Source organism: Ursus maritimus, unplaced genomic scaffold (genome assembly GCF_017311325.1).
Source record: "Ursus maritimus isolate PB19 unplaced genomic scaffold, ASM1731132v1 scaffold_10, whole genome shotgun sequence".
NCBI lineage: Eukaryota > Metazoa > Chordata > Mammalia > Carnivora > Ursidae > Ursus > Ursus maritimus.
In genome coordinates this window covers 65,132,462-65,154,160 of record NW_024423344.1, presented here as the reverse complement: position 1 = coordinate 65,154,160, position 21,699 = coordinate 65,132,462, and the positions used below count along the sequence as shown (strand labels likewise).

Sequence of the window (21,699 nt, the reverse complement as noted above, 5' to 3'; positions counted from 1 at the left end):
ATGGCACAAGGTGATGTGGATTAAAGCAAGTTAATGATAGCCAGACGTTTGAAGTAAATGAATTTGTAAGCTAATGAAATATTGCTGTTTTTAATATCACTTAGATACACTTTGCTGTATCTAGTTTTACATAGTGGGGTATAAGTATCAATTTAAAAAAATGTAGCTGTAGCTGGAAGAACAGTTTTGCTCACCAACACTGAAAACATAATAAGCATACTACAATTTTTGTCTACTAATAAAAGTATTCCACAGATATGTCCCTTAGGAACTATTCTTTCTTTTTGGTATCTGAGTTTCTATAAGCTTATAGAACACTCTTCTAGTATTTTTATATGCATGTGAGTATATATGTGTGAGTATATAATCTTTAGCAGTATTTGCTTATTTTTAAAAAATTAAGTTTAATATTTTAATACTTTTTAATGTATGTCATTAACTGGAAATGTCCCCTGCTTTTAGTTTGATTTTTAAAAAAGGTAGTTTAACTAAACTATTTGAAACTTTCAGAGGATGATGTAATTTCTTCAGTTACTCTCTGGATTATTGCTGATTTTGACAAACCATCTGGGCGAAAACTACTGTTGAATGCATTAAAGTTCATGGTGAGTATTTAGATATTCTTTTTTTTAATTTTTAAATTTTTTATTAACATATAATGTATTATTTGTTTCAGGGGTACAGGTCTGTGATTCGTCAGTCTTACACAATACACAGCGCTCACCACAACACATACCCTCCCCAGTGTCCATCCCCCAGCCACCCCATCCCTCCCACCCCCTCCACTCCAGCAACCCTCAGTTTGTTTCCTGAGATTAAGAGTCTCTTATGGTTTGTCTCCCTCTCTGGTTTCATCTTGTTTCATTTTTTTCCCTTCCCCTATGATCCTCTGCCTTGTTTCTCAAATTCCACATGTCAGTGACATCATATGATAATTGTCTTTCTCTGATTGACTTATTTCGCTTAGCATAATACCCTCTAATTCCATCCATGTCATTGCAAATGGTTATTCTCACTACAAAAATTTTAATTTGTTAATTTTGAGAAAGCCAAGTGAAGAACATTCCCCTCCATATTCACATTTTAAGTACCTCAAGTTGTTGCTAAGGAAACTTAAGACAGGAACTCCCCCGCACCGCAAAATTCCTATGTTCAAATCTAATCCGCAGTGTGACAGTATTTGGAGGTGGGACCTTGAGGAGATAATTAGGTCATGAGGTAGAGCCCTCATGAATGGGATTAGCGCCCTTGTAAGAAGAGGTCAGAGAGCCTTGCTCGCTCTCTTTCCATCATGTGTAGATGGACAAATCAGTAGTCTGCAACCCAGAAGAGGGTCCTTACCAGAACCTGACCAGGCTAGCACTCTGATCTCAGGTTTCCAGTTTCCAGAACTGTGGGAAATAAATTTCAGTTCAGTTGCCACCCTGTTTATGGTTACTTTGTTGTAGCAGCCCAAACTAAGACTTAGCGGTTGTAAATAGGCTATTAAAACAGAGTGAATGGTTCTAGACCCACCATTACATGGATGACCCCAGATCTGCTTTCTACCAACAACACTTCATAATAGCAATTTTTCGTCATATTATCAGGCAGCACTTTATTTCTCTGATTATTTAAGAAAAAACAAATTTATCTCACTGAAGAATATTTTAAGCCTTAAATCAACCTTAATTTTTTTGTTATTAGAGAATTACAAACCAATATATTTCAATAGGATACCTTTTTTTTTCTTTAAAGATTTTATTTATTTATTTGACAGAGATAGAGACAGCCAGCGAGAGAGGGAACACAAGCAGGGGGAGTGGGAGAGGAAGAAGCAGGCTCATAGCAGAGGAGCCTGATGTGGGGCTCGATCCCATAACGCCAGGATCACGCCCTGAGCCAAAGGCAGACGCTTAACCGCTGTGCCACCCAGGCGCCCCAATAGGATATCTTTCTATATTTATTTAAAAATACTGTCCCAGGGGCACCTGTGTGGCTCAGTCAGTTAAGCCTCTTACTCTTGATTTCAGCTTAGGTCATGATATCAGGGTCGTGAGATTGAGTCCTGCATCAGGCTCTGTGCTGGGTGTGGAGCCTACTTAAGATTCTCCCACATTCTAAGAAAAATAAACAAAAAGCAAAAAACTCTTTTCTAACCTCTCTCTCTCTCTCTCTTTTTTTTTTTTTTTGGTTAAGATTTTATTTATTTATTTGACAGAGAGACAGCCAGCGAGAGAGGGAACACAAGCGGGGGAAGTGGGAGAGGAAGAAGCAGGCTCCCAGCGGAGAAGGGAGCCCGATGTGGGCTCGATCCCAGGACCCTGGGATCACGCCTTGGGCCGAAGGCAGATGCTTAACGACTGAGCCACCCAGGCGCCCCACCTTCTCTCTTTCTAAGGGAGCATGAAAGTCTGTCTAGATTAAAAACACCTAAGAAACATAAACCAAAATATTTTATGAAATTGTTTTGTATTAGCTAAGTGTAAATCTATTGCTGATTACAAATTACCCCATAACTTAATGGCTTAAAACAACAAACATGGGGCGCCTGGGTGGCGCAGTCGTTAAGCGTCTGCCTTCGGCTCAGGGCGTGATCCCGGCGTTCTGGGATCGAGTCCCACATCGGGCTCCTCCACTGGGAGCCTGCTTCTTCCTCTCCTACTCCCCTGCTGTGTTCCCTCTCTTGCTGTCTCTATCTCTGTCAAATAAATAAATAAAATCTTAAAAAAAAAAAATGTAACTCTCACTCCACATTTAAATTTCCCTGTGTATATCCAAAACAATTAGATTTAAAAAAACAACAACAACAACAAACATTTATTTTTCCCAGTGTCTGGGGTTTAAGAATTCAGGAGTGGCTCAGGTGAGTGCGTACAAAGCGTGAGTACAAAGAAGTAGGGGTCATTGGGGGCCATCTTGGAGGTGCTCAAAAATAGTTAATACATTTTAAACAAAACGTAACATTAGCTAGGACAGTTTTCATGTCATGTTAGATGATCTCAGAACACATTCTGGGTTCTCTAAGTGGCCTGCAGACGAGTACATTCCAGAAAGGGGTGTTTGGGATCTATAGAGTCTGTCACTTCTTCTTTCTCCTTCTTCTCAAGAATTTCTGGTAGCATGTTCTTTGTGAGGCTGACAGACTGCCTTTTCCCAGTAGTTACAATGTATATGGCTCTCCCATTAGGCACATATTGGTATGTTTAATGGTGTCCCCACATTTCTCTGTGGATCTATTCATTTTTGTTCATTCTTTTTATATTCTATTTTTTAGATTATAGTTCTTTGGATTTATCTTTAAACTCAGCAATTCTTCCTTCTGCCCACTCAAATCTATTGAACCCCTCTGAGTGAATTTTTCATTTCAGTTATTGTACTTTTCAACTCCAGAGTTTCCATTTGGTTCTTTTTTTATAATTTCTATCTCTTTGTTATTATTCTCAGTGTAATAACTTGTTTTTACCATACTTTCCTTTAATTCTTTAAACATGGTTCCCTTTAGTTCTTTGAACATATTTCGATGTCTGTTAAGTCAACTATCTACTTCAAAGATAGTTTCTAATGCTTGGTATTTTTCCTTTGCATAAATCATACTCTTCTGTTTCACTGCATGTCTCATAATTTTTTTATTAAAAACCAAACATTTTAGATAATACATAGTGGCACATTTGGATACCATAACCACCTCATCCCCAGGGTTACCCATTGTTTGTTTGGTCATTTGTTTATTTGTTTAGTGATGTGACTGAACTAACTCAGTAGTCTGTTTCCCTCTCATTGTTTATCTCTGATGTTCCTGCTTAGACTTTTTCCCTTGTTTTTATATTTTATCTTGGTTTCCTAGAGACTGCCTCTGAGTCAGCAAAAGCCAATTACCACTCAAAGTTTGTGCTTAAGTCCCCATAAGTGGTTAGATGTTCACCCTTTACTGTTGGATGTGTACTTGACTGAAAGGCTACTTTCCCAGTTCAGGGATTTTATGATTTTGCCCCACATTCACCTATGGGAAAGTGTCTTGGAATTTCCCTTTCTCATTACTCCTGAGAAGGTTCAACCTTTGACATATGAAGTGTTCCAGACTGCCCAGAATGGATTTAATATTATTTTTAAACCTGTCTGCCTCGGAGTTGCCTGGTCAGAGTAGTTTGGTTTTTTTTTTTTTAAAGATTTTATTTATTTACTTGAGAGAGAGATCATGAGCAGGGGGAAGGATAGAGGGAAACGCAGACTCCCCACTGAGCAGGGAGCCCAATGCGGGACTCTATCTCAGGACCCGGGGACCATGACCTGAGCCTAAGGCAGACACTCAACCGACTGAGCCACCCAAGCACCAGCAAAGTAGCTTTTTATTCAACAGTGTTTATTCAGGGAATGCCTTCAAGTGTGTCCTATGCCCCATTCTCATTTTCCTAAGTGGGGCCAGTGTAGAATATATGCAGTTTTCCAGACCCTGAGGGATGAGTGTGATCCCAGGGCAGCTCTTTCCATCTGTCTCTTTCTCTGATTCTCTCTGTTAGACCTCTGGCTGCTCTGTCATTTCACCTGACTTTTTCTTGGCTGGAGGAGCATATAAATACAGATGGGATTTCACCCACAGCCTGTAATTTGCTGACTCCTGATCTAGTTCATTAATTGAATTATCTGTGGTATCAGTTCTGAGTTTTATTCTTTCCAGTATTATATCTTGAGCCTCTCTCATTTATATTTCATTTTAGCCAGCTTAGTTTTAACTTCTGCCGTTATCTTACTGGGGCCTCTCCTTATGCCTCTCTGGGTCTGTTTTTTGGAGACCATGTTTTCTTTTCAAAGCTATACAAAGTTCAAAAGACTGATGTAATGAACACTTACATACCTAACACCTAGATTCTATAATTGTTAACATTTTACCATATTTGGTTTAATTATCTGTGGGGGAGGAAGGGCAGGAATGGTCTAGATCATTTTAAAGTAAGTTGTAGAAATCAGCATATATCATCCCTTAATACTTCACATGCATTTTCCAAGAATTAGGATATTCTTCTATGTAATTGCAATACCACTCTCACATTGTTAGTACTAAGTCTTCATTAAATTGTTCCCACAAAGATGTCTTTTTTCGAACCAAGATCCAAACTTGTTTCCTATAGTGCATTTCACTGTTAAATTTCATTAGTTTCTTTCATTGTAGAACAGTCACATCCACATTTTGTCTGGTGATTTTTTAAAGAGACCAAACTGGTTGCTTTGTAGAAAAATCCCACATTCTGAATTTCATTAATTTTTTGTTCTTATAGTATTTTGAACTTGTTCTTTAGCCCTTATATCTCCTCTGTACTGGAAGTTATGTCTGAAGCTTAATCAGATTCAGTTTCAACATGTTCCGGCAAGAAGACTTCATGGCTGGTGCTCTGCTTGTAGAATACCAAAATGAAACAAAATTCAAATGCCCAGCTTCAGTAGAATGGATAAAATAGATTATCTTCATACCATGGAATTCGGTACAGTCCTAAAAAATAAAGTAACTGCAGCCACACAAAACATTGTTGATAAATCTCACAACCGATAGGTTAAGTGGAAACAGAGCAAGAAAGAATACATGCTGTAGGATTATATTTATATGAAGTTCAAAATAGATTAAATGTTTAATGATGAAACTTAGGTGATACACCAGAAAGAAGTAAGAATGGTACAACCAATGAATAACAGGGTAGTGGTTGTTTCTAGAAAAGTGGGTAGATGTAGTAAGAGGCAGGGTATACAAGAGATGACTTTGGGTTGCCAACAGTGCTCTGTTTCTCCACCTGGGTTATAGTTTTATGGGCTAATTTCATTGAGTTCTACAGTTATGTTTTGTGTATTTTATGTGTTATTTCACACACAAGAAGAGGTTAAACGAAGTTGCGTTATAAAACACTGTCTACAAAGAGGTGAAGCACTTGGAGTTACTACAGTGGCTGTTTTTAGGCTGTCAGTAGGTGCGTGTTCAGTACAGTCCACATAGAAAGACGCTGTGTGGCAAACCGAACAAACTCGATGCGAAAGAAAAAAGTTCAGCTGTACAAAGATATGTAAGATACTGATCTTTTTCACCTATAAATGTGTTTTGCAGAAAACAAGTGTTCATAGTCGGTTGGGGGTTATTTATAATCCTACATCAAAAATAAATGAAGAGAACACAGCTATTTCTAGAGGAGTTTTGGCAGCTTTTCTTACACAGAAAAACAGCTTTTTGAGAAACTTTCTCAGGAAACTGGCAAAGGAAGAAACTGCTACAGCTATTTACTCCGGAGAAAAAATTAAAACATTCCTTACTGAGGTCAGTAGCTATTTGTTTGGAATAATAAGTATCCTCTGCATATTTAGGAAGTATAAGCAAGTGTTACCATGTTACTGAAAAAATATCAATAAATAAGTATAATCAATTGGGCATAAGAAACATTCCTTCAAACGGGAAAAGGTAAATATTAAATGATATGACTTTGCATCAAGGCATTTAGCAAGCCAAATATTTCTGCTACTACTTTGTGACACTTGAAGTTGATGGCATTCTGGTTAAGGCGTACTTAAATGAAGAATGAGAATTAAAGGATTATGTAAGTAATACTCAGGTATTTCCCTGAAGGGGTGTAGTATGAGGGAAATTCTAAAGATGGAAGATGATCCTCAAGAAGGAAGATTCATTAATCCTTTCAAAAGTATTTTCTGATTGCGAGACAGTGGGGATAGTCTTGTGAACAAGGCAGATACATTGAGTCCGTGTGGAGCTTACATGGTAGTAGGAGAGACAGAAGAACTGAATGGTACCGGAACAATATAAAGAAAGAATAGGGTAGATAGTTTGAGGGATGATCTTTTAGCTGGAGTGGTCAGGGAAGACATCTCTAGAGTTTACCTTTAAGCCGAGGTCTGAAATGAGAAATCAAGCCATGGAAAATCTTCAAGAAGAATGTACCAGATTCAGGAACACAGTAAGTCTAAAGGACTACCACACAGATTAGCTTTCCAAGTTTGAGGTATAGGCAGAAGGTCATTGTGAGCAAAATAAAGACCATGATGTGGAGAGTACCAGGAGATGAGGTCGGGAACAGAACCCAGATATTTCAAGCACCTATAGGCCATAGTAAGGACCTGAAGTCTTTCCTGAGTATAATGGGAAACCATTGAGAAATCTTGAAGAAGTGAATAATCTTTACAAAGATGACTCTGGATGCCATGTGAAGATCTGGTAGTTGCCAGACAAGAGTGGAAATAGGATGAACAATTAGAATGCTATTGCAGTAATCCAGGCAAGAAATAATGGTGTCCTGGACTAGGTACTGGTGGTAGAGATAGTGAGGTGGTTGGCACATAATATTTGTTACAACTCTGGTCAACAGGATTAGCTGATCGGTCCTATGTGACATAAAAGGTAATATCCTTAAATTTTAGCTTGAGTGGCTTGAATTGATGATGGTGTCTTTTTGAGATGGGGAAGTCTAGATGAGAAGAAATCTCGACACATAAAGGATTAAGAGTTAAGTCTGTACATGTTGGAGATTCCTGTTGGACATTCAAGTGGAGATGCTGGGTTGACAATTGAGTTAATGAGTGTAGAAATCAATAGAGGGTTGTTGGGGTATTTTTAGAGTCAGACACTTTGAGAGTTACCAACATTATATATAATTTAAAGCCAAGAAACTGGATGAGATACCTCAGGAGTGAGTTGGGTGAGAGAAGAGAGGCTGAAAACAGAGCCCTGGAATGTTCCAACATATAGAAGTATGCGAGAGGATGATCCAGTAAAGGAGACAGATGGAGCAGCCAACAAGTTAGGAAGATAACCAGCAGAGTATGGTATCCTGGAGGTCAGTTGGAGAAAGTATTTCAAGGAGAGAATGATCAACTATGCCAGATGTTCCTAAAATTAGGCTTCATAATTGACCATTTACTTGTTAAGGTGGTCATTGGTGAGAATTGTTTCAGTGGAGTAGTAGGTATAAAAGTAAACTAGATTGAAAAGAGAATGGGAAATCAGCAAATAGAGATAGTGAGTATAGGTACCTCTTTTAAGAAACTTTATTTTACCATGAACAGAGAAATATTTTGTATCTGGAACAGGACCTGAGGTCAAGGATTTCTAAATTTGGGAGATGTCACTGTTTTGTATGCTAACGGACACAGTCCATCCAAACAATGAGAAAGGATGATAGGGGAACAGAGTTAGGAGCAAAGTTCTTGAGTAGTAAGAGGTGCCAGGATCCAATGGACAGATGTTAACTGTTGGTCTTAAGAAGAGAAACTGTTCATCTGTTTTAACCAGAAGGAAGGCAGAATGTATGGGCATGGTTGCAGAAGGGTAGATTTAGCAGGATGAAGTACTTCTAATTATATTCATTTTCAGAAGAAATTCTGGTCAATGCCAAGTATTAGAATGACAGTAGGCATTATTAGAGGTTTGAGGAAAGAGGAGAAAATGCCACATCCCTTTCTGTTATTCTGAGAGTGAGCAAGTGAATTAAATAAATTAGCATGGGAAGATTTCTGAGGGCCCATTTGAAGTTAATGACCTTAAAATGAAAGTGAGGTCAGTATTAGTTGCATGTTTTTCTCTAGCTGTATTAACAGTTTGGTTCTAGTTGCAGAGGAAGCAGAGTTGTGTTTTAATAGAGTTGGGGATTTGCCGGGTGAATATGAATTTAAGGAAGCATTCGAGGGAGCTAAGCATGGAAGGTTTTTGTTGTAGTAAAGGACTTTGGGGTGTAGCTCGGATAGGAGGAAAATTATGGGAGGTATGATGGACAGTAAATAAGTGGTAGGGGCTGAGAACTGCAGAGGTTGAATAATGGTTGGTCTGGTGACACTAGGTTGCATGAGCTGGAAATTCAGGAGCTTGTGGTCAGAGACGGGATGATTGAGATGAGAGTTTGGAAGTAAGCAGGATCTAAGGCTGCACTGTCCACTACTGTATCCACTAGCTAAATGTGGCTCTTTGAAACTTAAAATTAGGTTAAAATTTAAATTCTGGCATGTGTGGTGATGAGCACTGGGTGTTATATGCAACTAATGAATCGTTGAACACTACATCAAAAACTAATGTACTATACGCTGGCTAATTGAACATAATAAATTTTTTGAAATAAAATTTAATTTAATTTAATTCTGTGCCCCAGTCATACTAGCCGCATGTTAAGTGCTCAGTGACCATCCGTGGCTGTGGCTGCCATATTGAACAGTGCAGTGGAACATTCCTTCCATCATGGGAACACCCAAGAACCTGTTAGAAATTCAAAATTGAAGGCCCCCACCCTGGATCTTCTGAAGTAGAAACTACATTTTAACGATGCTCCAGGTGGTGGCACATTGAAGTTTGATAAGTACTGATATGGAGAAGGGTGTTCTAGCGCGAAGATATGAGGAACCTACTCGTGGTTTATTTTCTGTGAATGTCCGTATATTTTTTACTTTAACCAAGGATTATTTCTGTATTTCAGAAATAAAATGCATTATTACTAAATTGGTTTTGTGAGATTGGTATAATGAGGTGAGATAAGGTATTTCTATTTTAGACAGTTGTTTTTACTGAGTATACCAAATGGGGGTATTGAGTTCAGAATTTAATAAACATTTTGTTTCATTTCTTTAATGTTGAATTTTATTTACATTGATACCCCCTTGCATATTACTAATCAATAATCACCTGAAATTTTGAAAGAATGGATGGCATGATATCTGCTTGTAACAAGATTTACAACTATTGTAATTGACTTGGCAAAGAAATATTCTTTTTTTAAATGTTTCAGAAGAAAATAGTACTTTTTAAAATAATTTAGAATAATTTCAAATTTTGCATTAATATGTTAAAGCAGGCTTTGTTAAGAAAATAATTTAACATATTTTCTCTTACTGATTTCATCCGTCTTAATTTATGCTGTAGGGGATGGATCAGAATGCTTTTGAGAAAAAATATAATACTGTTGGAGTGAATATTTTCCGAACTCATCAGCTGTTCTGTCAAGATGTACTTAAATTGCGTCCTGGAGAAATAGGTATTGTCAGCAATGGGAAAGTAAGTAGGAAAAGCAGTTGCTCACCTTTCTCATGGGCCTATGATAGAGGGGTCTCAAATTTGTTTCTGTCACAACACACCTGCTGTAGCACTTGCTTGCAGAGGACGGGCTCCTACTCGAGACACACCACACAGGTCTCAGCATGAACGAAAGGGCACGCTACTCGTTCTCTCACCCCACCCCTCAGTGATGACAATGTTGAATGTGGTGGCTAAGAATGTCTCCTGGGGACAGCTTTTATTTTGCTCTAATACAATTATTAGAACAAACAACTTATTATCCACCACAACGCTGTGACTGAGAACCACTGTTGCAGTAGGTGTAGAAAGTACGTTGTGACATTTTTTTCTTCTTACAGCTTTTCTCTACAATTGATTACGTTAACTTCCAAAAGTATTAAATTGTTATTTTTGAGCTATAAAGTAATATTTATTAGTGTAAGCATTAACAATCTATAAGAAAAATCACTCTTACTTCTACCCTCCTAATAAAATTTGTTATGAATAGTTTGTTGTTTTACCTTCTAACCCCTTTTTCTACTCTACATAGCCATGTCTGGTTTGTAAAAGTACATAATTTTAATCCTATCATATGTGTATGTATAAAATTTTATATCACTTTTTTCTCTTAGTATATCAGAAACATTTTTCTGATGAATTAGAGAATCTTTATAGAACTACAGAACTCATGATGATATCTACTTATTATTTTTTGAGTATGAGAATCTGGTTTTATTTCTCAGGAATGATTTAAGTTTTAAAAAATTGAATCTGGTGCCTAGATTTATTAAGATATCAAGTAAGGCAATGTGTTTGACATATCTTTGCTTGATCTATCAAATTATATATCCCTAAATTGTCTTCCAAGCTATAATACAGTCTTAACGTTTTCTTTGTTTTCTACATTTTTTAAAGATTTTATTCATTTGAGAGAGAGAGTGCATGCAGGGGCTGAGGGAGAGGGAGAAGCAGACTCCCCGCTGAGCAGGGAGCCCAATCCCAGAACCCCGAAATCATGACCTGAGCAGAAGGCAGACATTTAAATGACTGAGCCACCCAGGTGCCCCTGTTTTCTACATTTTATCATTGTTTTATTACCATATTGTTTTCCCTTAAAATTATGCTTATTCTTTCTTACATGAGTCTATAAATACTAGGAATTAGAGAATGGTGAGGGACTCGTATTTGCAAGCTTTCGCATATAAATATATCTGCTTCAGTGTAGCAGTTTTCAAGCTAATTACATTAGCTCCTAAAGGTTCATCTTTGTACAGAGCTGTTTTACAAATCAGTGAAAACAGTTGTCATGTATTATTAACAGTAATACAAAATATTTGTGAATTTGATAGTGAGGTATGTGGAAGCCCAGAAATTGCATTGCTTTTTATTTTTAACAGTTGCTTTGGGAAGAAATGTAGCTTTTTAGAACAGTTTTACAGTATGTGGCTACCTTTGGCTCTGTCTGGAAAGCTCCCCTATGTTTTCTTTGTCGTTGTTTAATGTAATTCATAAGTTATCAATATTAGTGATAAAAAATGTTACAGTTATGTTTTTCCTAGAATAATGGTTTCTACTCATTTTCCTTGAAATTTACAAAAGTAATCAGATCCTAGGGGCACCTGGGTGGCTCAGTTGGTTAAGCCTCTGACTCTTGATTTTGGCTCAGGTCAGGATCTCAGGGTCATGAGATTGAGCCCCACGTCAGGCTCCACGCTCAGCACGTGGTCTGCTTAAGATTCTTTCTCTCCCTCTCCATCTGCCACTCTCTTCCTGTCTCTCTCTAAAATAAATAAAATCTTAAAAAAAAAATTCGGATCCTAATTTTGCACCAGCTGTGAACCAGATATTCTTCTAGGTTCCGAGAGTTTAGTAGTGAACAACATGTTTTCATGAAGTTTATATTTTGGTGGTCAGCAACAGATAACAAGTAGCATCCTACTTGATAAGGTGTCATTTGGAGAGAACCAGAGGAAGTGAGGGAGCAAACCATGTGGAATATCTGGAAGAAGAATGTTCTAGATAGAGGGAACGGTGAGGACAAAGGTCCGAAGGTGAGATGATTGCTGTGTGTTCTAGGAAGAGCAGGTAGAGGGAGAGTGGTCAGAAGAGAAGCTCAGAGAAGCAGCTGCCTCCCAGATGATGTAGGGTTTTATGGACCGTTCAAGGACTCTTGCTTTATGTTGAATGAGTCATGAAGCTCATAGTTCGGGGCAGAGGATGGACATGATCTGACTTATGTTCTGTTTGGATCTCTAGCAGCTGTTATATTGAGGACAAACTGTAGGGTGTCAGGAAGCCATTTGGGAGCTATTTCAGTAGTCCAGGTGGGAGCTGACAGCGGCTTGGACCAGAATGGCTCCAGCGGACATAGTGAGGAGTGGCTGTGGGATGTATTTTGGAGGAAGAGTGAACAGGAATTGCTGACAGACTTGACGTGGGATGTGAGAGAACTGTGTAAGTGGCAGAGTGGAGATGCCTTGTATTAAGGCGAGGAAGTCTGTAGACAGAGTGGGGTTGTTGAGGAGGAGTGGAAGGGGAAGGAGAGAGAGTCCACTCTGCACATTAGGAAGAGTTCAGCGGTCAGTTCTGGACCTCCTCCTAAGCTTGTTGAGTTGGCAATTGAATGTGTGAGTTGAACTCGGGAGAGGTTGGGGCTGGAGATAGATATTAAGTCCAATTATGTTGATTTTTTTGTTGGTTCATAGAAAATTATAATTTTATTGTATTATTTATGGAACTGTGACTCAAATAGAAAAGTATATCTGAAAAGAAGTACTGTGGCTTATGAGCTGTCATGTAATACTTAGTCTATTACTCTGTCTCAGACTAATGCTTAAAAAGCACAGTAATCACAGCAATTGTAGCAGATAGTTACAACTCGGAACGAGATAGTTCAGTGCTTGAAATCTGACATTTTAGAATCACTCTTCATTCTGAACCCGTCCAAATATTTGTTAGAATTGAAACACACTCAAAGTCAAATTGTTAAATGCGATGATTAAAACTGGGGGGCAGCAATCATCTTATACTTTCTTACTATATGCTCACAAATTAAAAATTTATTTATTTTTAGTATTAAAATGCTAAATAACACTGTTACTATGATTGTAATAAATTTACTGTTATTAACTTACATGTTTACAAATTGGTGAAAGACAAGGGGTAGCAGAGAGTAGAGAAACAAGCAAGACCTTTTTCTTAGCCAAACAAATCTAGATTCAAATTCCATTTGCACCATTAATTATATGACCTTTATGAGACTTGGTTTGGAAATGTCATTTAGACAGACGGAATGATGACAGTCTATTTTACAGAGTCATAGAGATTAAATATACTTTTAAACCTAAAGCACATAAAACAGCCACAGACAGTAAATTTTCAATAAATATTAATTCCTGTTTTCTCTTTAAATATTTAAAGGTTGTCATAAGAAATAGTGGATACATTTGTAGATTTGATTTGCATTACGCTTGCTGAGAGTCAGAATAGAATCAAGGCCAGTTGCTGAGGCCTCCATGATTGTAGAGAGATTTTTTAGCTCAGTATGTGGATGAACACTCTAACAGAGTTTTCTAAAATATTAATGAGCTGTCAAAGGAGGTAATGCATTTCTATTACAACAGTTATTCCGGATAACTGAAAAATCACATTTCCAAAATGTAGTAAAGAATAGATGGATAGGTTGGATAGGCACCAGGTAGGTTTTGTTGTGTTTTTACAGGATTTTCAAGTTCAATATTCCTTTTTCCCAACTTGGACATTGTGTGAATTTTATACTATTGAAGTTACTTTATTCCACAACTATTATATTCAACTTTAAGTAGAAGAAATAAGACAGAAGAATCAAGTTTCTTCTAGCTGTTTCACACTATACTTACATAGGTGACATAGAACGAGTTCTCTGGTGAATTTTAATCAGTGAAGATAGCCAATCTAATTAACCCCTTAAAATAATATGAGATTATATTTCCTTTTTCCGAGTTATTAACAAAAGTGCTCCAATCACTAGAGGTACTATAGATAAAATTCAGCTCTTTTCCAGGCCTCTCCTAGTCATAGTCCATAAAATGCAACATTGAAAGTACTTTCAAAGTTACTTTGAAAGGGGTACCAGATCTCAAGGCAAAGAAATGTTTGTATGTGTACTTTTAGTTTTATAGTGCCCGTTTTTTGCATTAAGAGCCCATGTTTTATGTTTAAAGTGAAACATGGTATTTGTTTAGCTGGAATGCTGACATCCCAGCTAAGATCACCTGTGATATGAGCAAATGAGGAGAGATTCAAGAACTTTATCAATTTTTAGAAAATATTAATTGCAGAAGCAGATGAAGGGGAAATGAGAAAGTCTGCTACAACCATTTTCTTCTGTCTTTTTACCAAGAAAAAAAATACTCGGAATGATATACTTTCTAGGTGTTTGTCATGAAGTGTAGTTGTTCAGTGCGTGAGACTGCATCAGGCCTACCTTCTACATCGGGGCTTGCGTTCATGATAGGATGATGACTGAACGTACTGCTTCCCCCAGGGAATGCTGATGGTTGTCGAGTTGTGGTCATTGTGATGGAATAGCCATCCTCCGAAATTAGGTATGTGGCAGTTTGACACCTTGCCCACCTCTAGAGTTACTGGTTTAAAGCTGACCTGCATGACCTTGCTGGGCTCCAAACCATTTATACAGCATCAGTGGGATGAAGATGGGTTGGTACGTTTAAGCAATTACATGATTTGTCTCTTGTTTTTTGTTTTTTCATTCCTTGTGTATGTGCTAATTCATACCGACATAATGTAGACCACAATTTGTAGGTGAATAGAAAAACAAATTGAAAATCAAAGACTTATAAAATATAGACACTTGCTTGTATAACTTACCTTAGGACGGAAAGCCTTTGGTGTTTGGAAGCATTATGTTTCAAAGTAAAACTTTCAAATGGAAAAAATTTACTCCTTTTTAATTTTGTCAGTTTGATTTTGGTGTTTATGCAAATGTTATTTGAATATCAAAGTGAGAAACATTTTTTCTTCTTTGTTTCCCCGTAGATTTAGTAAATGGTGGGATTGATAGCCACCATCTGTTTAATCTGTAATCGGTTTTTGCTTAAATATCTATTTGATGAGAAAATATTTGTCCCAAACTGGTATCTTCTAGAAGGTATACAATAATGAAACTACTTTCATTTTAAGTTCTTAGGACCTTTAGATGAAAATTTCTATACAGAAGATTTTTACTTCTTGGAAAAAACAACATTTACTAATTTCGTAGAGAAAGTTAAAGGCATTGTTGAAAATATGGACATCAGCTCAAAGAAGTAAGTATTTAAAATCCTAAGAGTAATTTATTTTGGGGGGTGCTATTTTGCAGCTTATTTTTTCTTTTTAGGATTAGAAAATGTTTCAAATACATGCATAAGACATAATAAGAGATATGTAGAGATATTTAAATAACAAAAAGCATCCATATACTCACCACCACCAAACTGTAGATGTTAATAGTTTTATTTGCCTTGGATCTTACTGTCCTTTTTGTTTCTTACCCACTCAGCCTGTCTCCATCTTCCTGAGACGTAACCATTTTCCTAAATGTTGTGTGTATGATTCCATATTTGTGTTTATGCTTTTGCTTCTTATGTGAATATCCATGATCAGTGTTGATTGTGTTGAATGCCTGACTTTTATAGAGAAATGCTATTTACTATAGGCTCCTTTGCGACTTCAGCTGGAGCTTTATCTACGTTCATGTATGTAGAACTAATTTCTTCATTTTAATTCCTTTTTTGTGTTTCATTTTATGAATATACTGTAGTTCGTTTATACAATCCAGTACTGAGATACAGTGAACTTGGCTTTAGTTTCTTACTGTTGTTACAGAAATGCTATAATGAACCAGCAGTGTGAGTTTCTCTGGAGCACAGGAGTGTTGCAGTTGGGTTGTAGGGTATGCATGTCCTCCGCTTTACTCCCGTACTGTTAAGTTCTGTCCTTTAAAACAGTTGCAACAATTAACACTTCCTCCAGAAACGTGAAAGTTCAGTTTCCCCAAGTTCTTACCAATACTTGGTGTTATCAGACTTGTTCATTTTTTTCTACCTGGTACATGTGAAATTGTGTCTTTTTTTAATTTGCATTTCTTTGACTTTTAGTAAAGTTGAGTATCTTTTCGTACAATTATTTACATTCATGTTTACTCTTCTGTAAAATACCCGTACGTGTCTTTTGCTTAGCTCTCTGTTGCATTATTTTCTTCTTTTAATGATGTATAAACATCTTCTGTGATTCTGTATACTAATCTTTATCAATTGTATGTGCCTCACATATTATATTACAGTTTGTGACATGGCTATTTACTTTTTTATTGTAATTTCTTACCAGATATATAGACGTTTTTAATTTCGATGTCAAAATGTTGTCAGGATTTTTCCTTCATAGCTTATTTGTGATGTGTGTGTGTGTGTGTGTGTGTGTAGGTTGTATAAGAATTTTCTCTAGCCTGAGTTCATAAAAATATTCTCCTTTATTTTCTTCTAGAAGTTTTACAGTTTTATTTATTTATTACTGATTTATATCTTTAATTCTTCTTGGATCTGCATTCTGTTGCACTGGTATACTGTCTTGGGCCTGTCCCACATTCCAGTTACCACAGCTTTATAAGAAATTTTGATACTGGATAGGAGAAATTCTCCTGCCTCTTCTTCAAAATTGTGTTGACTGTTTTGGGCTAGTTTTTCTGTATAAATATGATTAGGACTAGCATAACAAGTTTCATAAAAAAGTTCCTGGAATTTTAATGGGAATTTCTTTGAACTTATAGATTAGTTTAAGGAGAATTGCCATCTTCTAATAATATTAAATTACCCATCTATTAAATAAATACATGTATTGTTTATATATAGCTATAAAAATGTATAATATACTATAGACAACATAATATTATATAATATATAAAATAATATAGGTATATAACTTGGTGTATATGGTATATAATTGTGGTTTATGATTTATCTATAAGCATATATATGAGAATATGTAGGTAGACAGTTAGACACACTTACTTAGTGTTCCTTTTGGGTCCTTCACTGAAGCTTCCATTTTTTCCCATGAGGTCTTACACATCTATTTTTGGATTTATTCCCTTGTACTTTATGCTTTTAGCTCATATTGTAAATGGTGTATTTTAAGTTACCTTTTCAAATTATTTAATGCTAAATTATAGGAACAATATTAGGTTCTGTATTGATCTTCCTTGCTTGACTGTCTTAATTTTTGTAACATTTTGTCTAATATTAGACACTCATGTCATTTGTGAATTTTAATAGCTTGTTCCTTAACTTCCAGCTTTTAAAACATCTCATTTATGTTGGCCTTTCTCTTGATTTAGTTTGCTTAATTTAGCAAAAGATATATCTATTTTACTAGACTTACCTTACTTACTTTTCATATATGTGGATTTAGGACATGGCAAGCTGCTAATTTTTGGCTTTGTTTTGTTTTTTATCAGTTTCAGTTCTTTGTTATTTCTTTTTAATCTGTTCTCTTTTATAAACTTCTTAAGTTGAATTCATAGCTTACTAATATCACATTTTTCCCTTACATATCTTTAAATTACTGGCTTCAAGCATCTCTCTAAACACTTATTTAGTTGTATCACATAAGATTTAAAATATAAATATTTCATTATGATTCCGTGCTAATATGTTCAAATTTCTGTTTTGGTTTTTTTAACATTTGTTTATTTAAGATGTTTTTAAATATTTATGGTTGTTGGCTTCAATAAGGCAAATTCGTGGCCCATTTTATTGTTTTTATCTTCTCCATATAGAATTGTGCCTCGATCTTGTTAGACACCCAATAAATATTTATTGAATAAATAATAAGATGTGCTTTAAATTTTTTAGATGGCACAGTGTGTAATTGATTTCCAGTTTGTTTTGAACTGTGATTAGAGAACATGGTTTATGAACATCAGTTATTTAATATTTATTTCTCTCAGTTTTGTGAGATAGGGTTCATTTTTATCATTGTTTCGTGTTTGATTTTTTTAAAGGCATATTCTCTAGTCATGTGTAAGATTGTACACATCTCTATTATATTGAACATGCTGGTTTTTTCCCAACCATCGAAATACTGAATTTCTCTGTTTTAAGGTCAGTTACCAAAAGGAGTTTGTTAAAACACTGCTAGGATTATGGATCTCTCATTTAATTTGTGTAACTTTGTCAATTTTTGTTTTAAATATTTTAAGCTATAGTCGTGTATACCCTGATTCAAAACAGTTACATTTCTAGTGACTTGTTCCCTTTATCGTTACATAAATTACTTCTTTCCTAATAATTATTTTGTCTTAAAGTCTGTGGCATCTTATATTTAAGCCACATCAACATTCTTTTTTGTTAATGTTTTTCTGTTACAACTTTTTCCATTTTTTACTCCAGTGTACCCCTGCCTCTTGTAGCATACGGCTAGGCTTTGAGGTGGTTCCTGCCAGAACTCAAAGTTCTGATTCTTCGTCTTGAGTACAGAATTCTGATCCAGATGAAATGGATGTCCTTACTTAATCTGTCAGTTAGGAAATGATGTTACCATAGAAAATGATAAATAAAGTCATAAAGTAAGGGCTTTTCTGCAGCAAAGAGATAATATCCACAGTTATTTTCAAGTGGAATAAAACGAAAGAAAACTTTAAAAAGAAAAAAAAGTTATTTTTTAGTTAAATAATTTAGGTCTAGTATATGTTGGAAAGTATATATAATGCAATAGTTTTTAGATTTTGTGAGTATATTGCGAACATTTCAGAGCTAATTTTTTAATCTTATTTGGTAAAAAATACAGTTTTAAGTAAGTTTGAGAAACTATTTCAGCCACTTTAAAGGTGCATTTCACACCAAAATCACCACCCAAACAAAAACCAATAACATGAAGCTATAAGAACATCCCCTCTGGTTGAAGTCGTTGCGTGTGCACACACAAGGCTAAACAAGTCGTGATGTGGTTGGATAAATTCATAGTTGCCTCAGTATGAGCATATGCTTACGACACGCGGCCTTGTTTTCATGCTTTCCAAGAGTTAGCGACTAGGAAGGTGGGCTCTGGTTGCAGAAGGCCGAGTCCTTGCAAAGCTCCCCGAGGAGCACACGATAGCTGCTCCTGTAGCAGAGTGATCACTGCTTGCTCGGCTCTCAGCGAGGTCTCCACTCCTCAGACAGGAGGCGTGGAGCTCCTCGTTCTGTACACCTCTTCAGTTCTTGGCAAAAAGAGAAAAACTGACTTGGATACCACCATATTCAGAGCATCTACAAAAACGTTGTTTGGGCCCCAAATTTCCCTTTCCTCATTTCTTCCTCTCTCAGTGCATATGGTCTCCTTGAAACACAGGGAGCATGTTTGACCACATTTCCTGCGTTGTGCCTCCAATTTCACATATTAGAGACTACATGGCTGATAAAATACCTTTCAGGCAGTTTAGAGATTTGGGTCTCGATTAATTCATTCATTTTATGTATGTTTATTAAATGGCCATTAAGCAAAGTCCTACATGTCAGAACCTGATAGCCCAGTAAAAAATGATATAGCAGAGAGACACAGGTTCTCAACCACTCTGAATCTAAATTTCTTTATAAAATGGAAGTACTTTTTCTTTCTTTTCTTTTTCCTCTTCTCTCCAAAAACTTGTCTTAACGTTCAGCCAACATTTTCTGCCCCAGTGTATCAATGAACATATAATACATTTCCTCTATCATGGACTTTCAAATTTGGTTATATGTAATATAGGTGTTTGTTTTATGCAGTTTTAATTAGTTTTCAAACTAATTTGTAACCATAGAAGTCTGGACTTCTTAATTATATTAAAAATTCCCCCTTTAGTTCTTTCTGTCCTTCTTTCTTTCCTTGTGTGTGTCCCACTGCTTGCACACATGAACAGCACTCAGCAAATACTGCCTCAAATTGAATGATTCAGCACATTCTTATGGACACTGCTGAGAACACCACTTGTAAGTCTTTAAAGATCATATCATAAGGAAAGCAGGATGGTTTTTATTTTTTTTATTTTTTTAATGTTTTTTTATTATATTATGTTAGTCACCATACAGTAAATCCCTGGTTTTTGATGTAAAGTTCGATGATTCATTAGTTGCGTATAACACCCAGTGCACCATGCAATACGTGCCCTCCAGTCATCTGTTGAAGGGCATCTCGGTTCCTTCCATGATTTAGCTATTGTGGACCATGCTGCTATGAACATTGGGGTACATATAGCCCTTCTCTTCACTATGTCTGTATCTTTGGGGTAAATACCCAGTAGTGCAATGGCTGGGTCATAGGGTAGCTCAATTTTTTACTTTTTAAGGGACCTCCACACTGTTTTCCAGAGTGGCTGTACCAACTTGCATTCCCACCAACAATGTAGGAGGGATCCCCTTTCTCCACATCCTCTCCAGCAATTGTTGTTTCTTGCCTTGTCAATTTTTGCCATTCTAACTGGCGTAAGGTGGTATCTTAGTGTGGTTTTGATTTGAATTTCCCTGATGGCTAATGATTTTGAACATTTTTTCATGTGTCTGTTAGCCATTTGTATGTCTTCATTGGAAAAGTGTCTGTTCATATCTTCTGCCCATTTTATGATTTATTTGTTTCTTGTGTATTGAGTTTGGGAAGTTCTTTGTAGATCTTGGATACCAATCTTTTATATGTAGTATCATTTGCAGATATATTCTCCCATTCCGTGGGCTGCCTCTTAGTTTTTTTGACTGTTTCCTTGGCTGTGCAAAAGCTTTTGATCTTGATGAAGTCCCACAAGTTCATTTTATCTTTTGTTTCTCTTGCCTTTGGAGATGTGTCATGAAAAAGGTGCTTTGGTGTCATAGAGGTTGCTGCCTATGTTCTCCTCTAGGATTTTGATGGATTCCGTCTCATACAGGTCTTTCATCCATTTGGAGTTTATCTTTGTGTATGGTGTGAGAGAGTGGTCAAGTTTCATTCTTTTGCATGTAGCTGTCCAATTTTTCCAGCACCATTTACTGAAGAGACTGTCTTTTTTCCACCAGATGTTTTTTCCTGCTTTATCAAAGATTAGTTGCCCAAAGAGCCGAGGGTCCATCTGGGTTCTCTATTCTGTTCCATTGGTCTATGTGCCTGTTTTTGTACCAGTACCATGCTGTCTTTCTGATCGCAGCTTTGTAGTACAGCTCGAAATCTGGCATTGTGATGCCCCCGGCTTTGTTTTTCCTTTTCAACAGTTCCTTGGCGATTCGGGGCCTTTTCTGGTTCCATACAAATTTAAGGACCATTTGTTCTAGTTCTTTGAAAAATGTCATCGGTATTTTGATTGGGATAGCATTGAAAGTGTAGATTGCTCTGGGTAGCATGGACATTTTAACTATGTTAATTCTTCCGATCCATGAGCATGGAATATTTTTCCATCTTTTTGTGTCTTCCTCAATGTCTTTCAAGAGTGATTTATAGTTTCTAGAATATAGATCCTTTACCTCTCTGGTTAAGTTAATTCCAAGGTAACGTATGGTTTTCGGTGCTATTGTAAATGGGATGGGTTCCCTAATTTCTCTTTCTTCAGTCTCATTATTCGTGTATAGAAATGCACCTGATTTCTGAGCATTGATTTTGTATCCCGCCACATTACTGAATTGCTCTATAACTTCTAATAGTTTGGGAGTGGATTCTTTTGGGTTTTCCATATAGAGTAG

The 21,699-nt window shown here is 36.5% G+C and overlaps 1 protein-coding gene across 1 annotated transcript in view; it reads left to right on the top strand.

The window, feature by feature from the left end:
- Window positions 1–21,699, top strand: part of UGGT2 (UDP-glucose glycoprotein glucosyltransferase 2) — a 173,041-nt gene that overhangs the window by 97,121 nt on the left and 54,221 nt on the right. Inside the window, exons 20-23 of the mRNA XM_040623924.1 lie at window positions 511–605; window positions 6,071–6,277; window positions 9,875–10,006; window positions 15,188–15,312. Of these exons, the coding sequence (XP_040479858.1) occupies window positions 511–605; window positions 6,071–6,277; window positions 9,875–10,006; window positions 15,188–15,312 (559 nt within the window). The remainder of the gene's footprint in view (window positions 1–510; window positions 606–6,070; window positions 6,278–9,874; window positions 10,007–15,187; window positions 15,313–21,699) is intronic.